A 2,016-nucleotide genomic window follows, 5' to 3' on the forward strand; every position below is an offset into this window, starting at 1 on the left:
AACCTTAGGTTAGCACTCATTTCAGCCTGGGAAGAGAGGAAAGGTATTCCCTCCTCCTGTTTTCTGAGCAATGTGTCCTCCTCTCTTAGTGGGAGGGAGATGGTATGGCAGAGTGAAGGTAACACAGAGGGATATCCAGTCCAAGGGGAGAAGGGCTGTGGGTTCAGAGGATCCCACATCCATTCTCAGAACCAGGGACAGATTCACGACCTACTACTCCATTCCTCCCCTCCCTGTCTCATTCCTCACCCCACCAGCTCTGGGAGTGAATGCTGACTGCACCATTAGTTCACTCTGTGACTGCTGTACAAGTCATTAAACTCTTCCAAGACTCAGTTTCCTCATCTGTAAAATGGACACGCTGGTTCTCAACAGCGATATAATGCAAGGATTTGTGAGGTGAGGCAGGAAAGGCCCAGTGCGAAGCACTGGAGACCCAGGTGACCCCACATCCCGTGGCGCCCTCCGCCCCAGCCCGACCCCCTCACCGGTTCTCGGCCACCAGGATCTGCTCCAGCAGGCGGGCAGCCTGCACGCGCGTCTCCAGCTCCGGCGCCTGGAGCAGGCGTAGCAGCAGGTCCAGGCCACCGTCCAGGCGGATAGCGTCGCACAGGCCTTGGGCTACCTCGCGGCCCATGGCCGGTAGCAGCCAGGCCTCCTCGACAAGCTGGAAAACTTCAGTTAGGCCGGCTCCCAAGGCCCGCACGCTGACTGCCTGCTTCAGCGCCGACAGCGCCTGCTGCAGCTCGGGCAGTGCGCGCTCCAGGGCGCCCTGCACCTCGGTGCTTGCCCCCGGCGATAACTCGCGGGGCCTGCGGCTGCCCGCCACCCACCATTGGCTCGCGCCGCCACCCCCGTCCGGCCCCGGTACCGCTAGCCGCTCAGCGTCCGGCCGTGGGCCCGACATGGCGAAGAAACGGCAGAGCTTGTAGGCGGAGAGCAGCAGCGTCAGGACCATGGGCGCGGGGCTGCGGGGGACATCCCCTGTCTGGAGGGGCGGGGCCGGGCGGAGCGACCCAGAGCTTGGGAAAAGGAGGATGCGAGAGCGGACCGCGGGGGAAGACGATACAGGAGGGAGGGTGGAGGGAAGGGGACCAGGCAAGGGCACCGAACCTAAGTTTGGGGAAAGGGTGAGCGCAGGATCTTGGACGAAGAGGTTGGGGTGGGGGCGCAGGGCCCACTGTCGGGGACAGGCGGGAGGAGAGAGCGGGAAAGGCTAGGAAACTGGACCCAGGCGAGGGAGGGTTTAGGAGGCAGCAACTAGAACAAAGAGTGGCTCCAGTTCCTGCTAGGTTCGCTGAGATGCTCTGCAGCAGCCCCACCCCTGAGAAGCGGCGGACCGCGAGCCGACGCCCCTCCTCTGAGTCTTCCGGGGCTCCTCCCCTGCCGCCTGCGTAGCCCCACCCCCAAGTCTTCCCCAGTCACGCCCACACCCTGGCCACGCCTCGCCGTCGTGTTCTCTACCCCCTCTACTGGGTTCAGAGGTGGACGGGCGGAGTAGACTCAAATTTATGTCCACTCAGTCGGTGATGCTATCTAACCATTTCATCCTCTGTCGCCCATTTTACGCTGGAATGACACTAGACTGTGAGGGGAACAAGACTGACTGTGCCCTTGCCCCACTAACGGTTAATGCAGTCATAATAACAATTCTTGAGATACCTTATGCTTGTTTCTCAGTTAAGTCTTCATCATGCCTACGAGGTAGGAATTAGTGCTCCCATTTAACAGCCAAACACACTGAGGTCCATAGAGAAGATTGCCCAAAGGCACATTCCCCTCTGATTTGTTGTTGTTCAGTTGCTAAGTGTGAGGATCTTTGCGACCCCATGGACTGCAGCATGCCACATGCCTCTGTCCTCCACCATCTCCTGGAGTATGCTCAAGTTTACATCCACTGAGTTGGTGATGCTGTCTAATCATCTCGTCCTCTGTCGCCCTTTCTCCTTCTGCTTTCACTCTGCCAGCATCAGGGTCTTTCCCCCTCTGATTTAGTTCAGTTCAGTCGCTCAGTCA

At 59.4% G+C, this 2,016-nt stretch overlaps 1 protein-coding gene across 1 annotated transcript in view; it reads right to left on the reverse strand.

Annotated features, from left to right (window-relative positions):
• SARM1 (sterile alpha and TIR motif containing 1) overlaps positions 1 to 1,376 on the reverse strand; it is a 26,138-nt gene extending 24,762 nt beyond the window's left edge. Inside the window, exon 1 of the mRNA XM_010861691.1 lies at positions 489 to 1,376. Coding sequence (XP_010859993.1) covers positions 489 to 958 — 470 coding nt within the window. The 5' untranslated portion in view covers positions 959 to 1,376. The remainder of the gene's footprint in view (positions 1 to 488) is intronic.
• Positions 1,377 to 2,016: the final 640 nt, after the last annotated feature.

This window comes from Bison bison, unplaced genomic scaffold (assembly GCF_000754665.1).
Source record: "Bison bison bison isolate TAMUID 2011002044 unplaced genomic scaffold, Bison_UMD1.0 scf7180017864472, whole genome shotgun sequence".
Classification (NCBI taxonomy): Eukaryota; Metazoa; Chordata; class Mammalia; order Artiodactyla; family Bovidae; genus Bison; species Bison bison.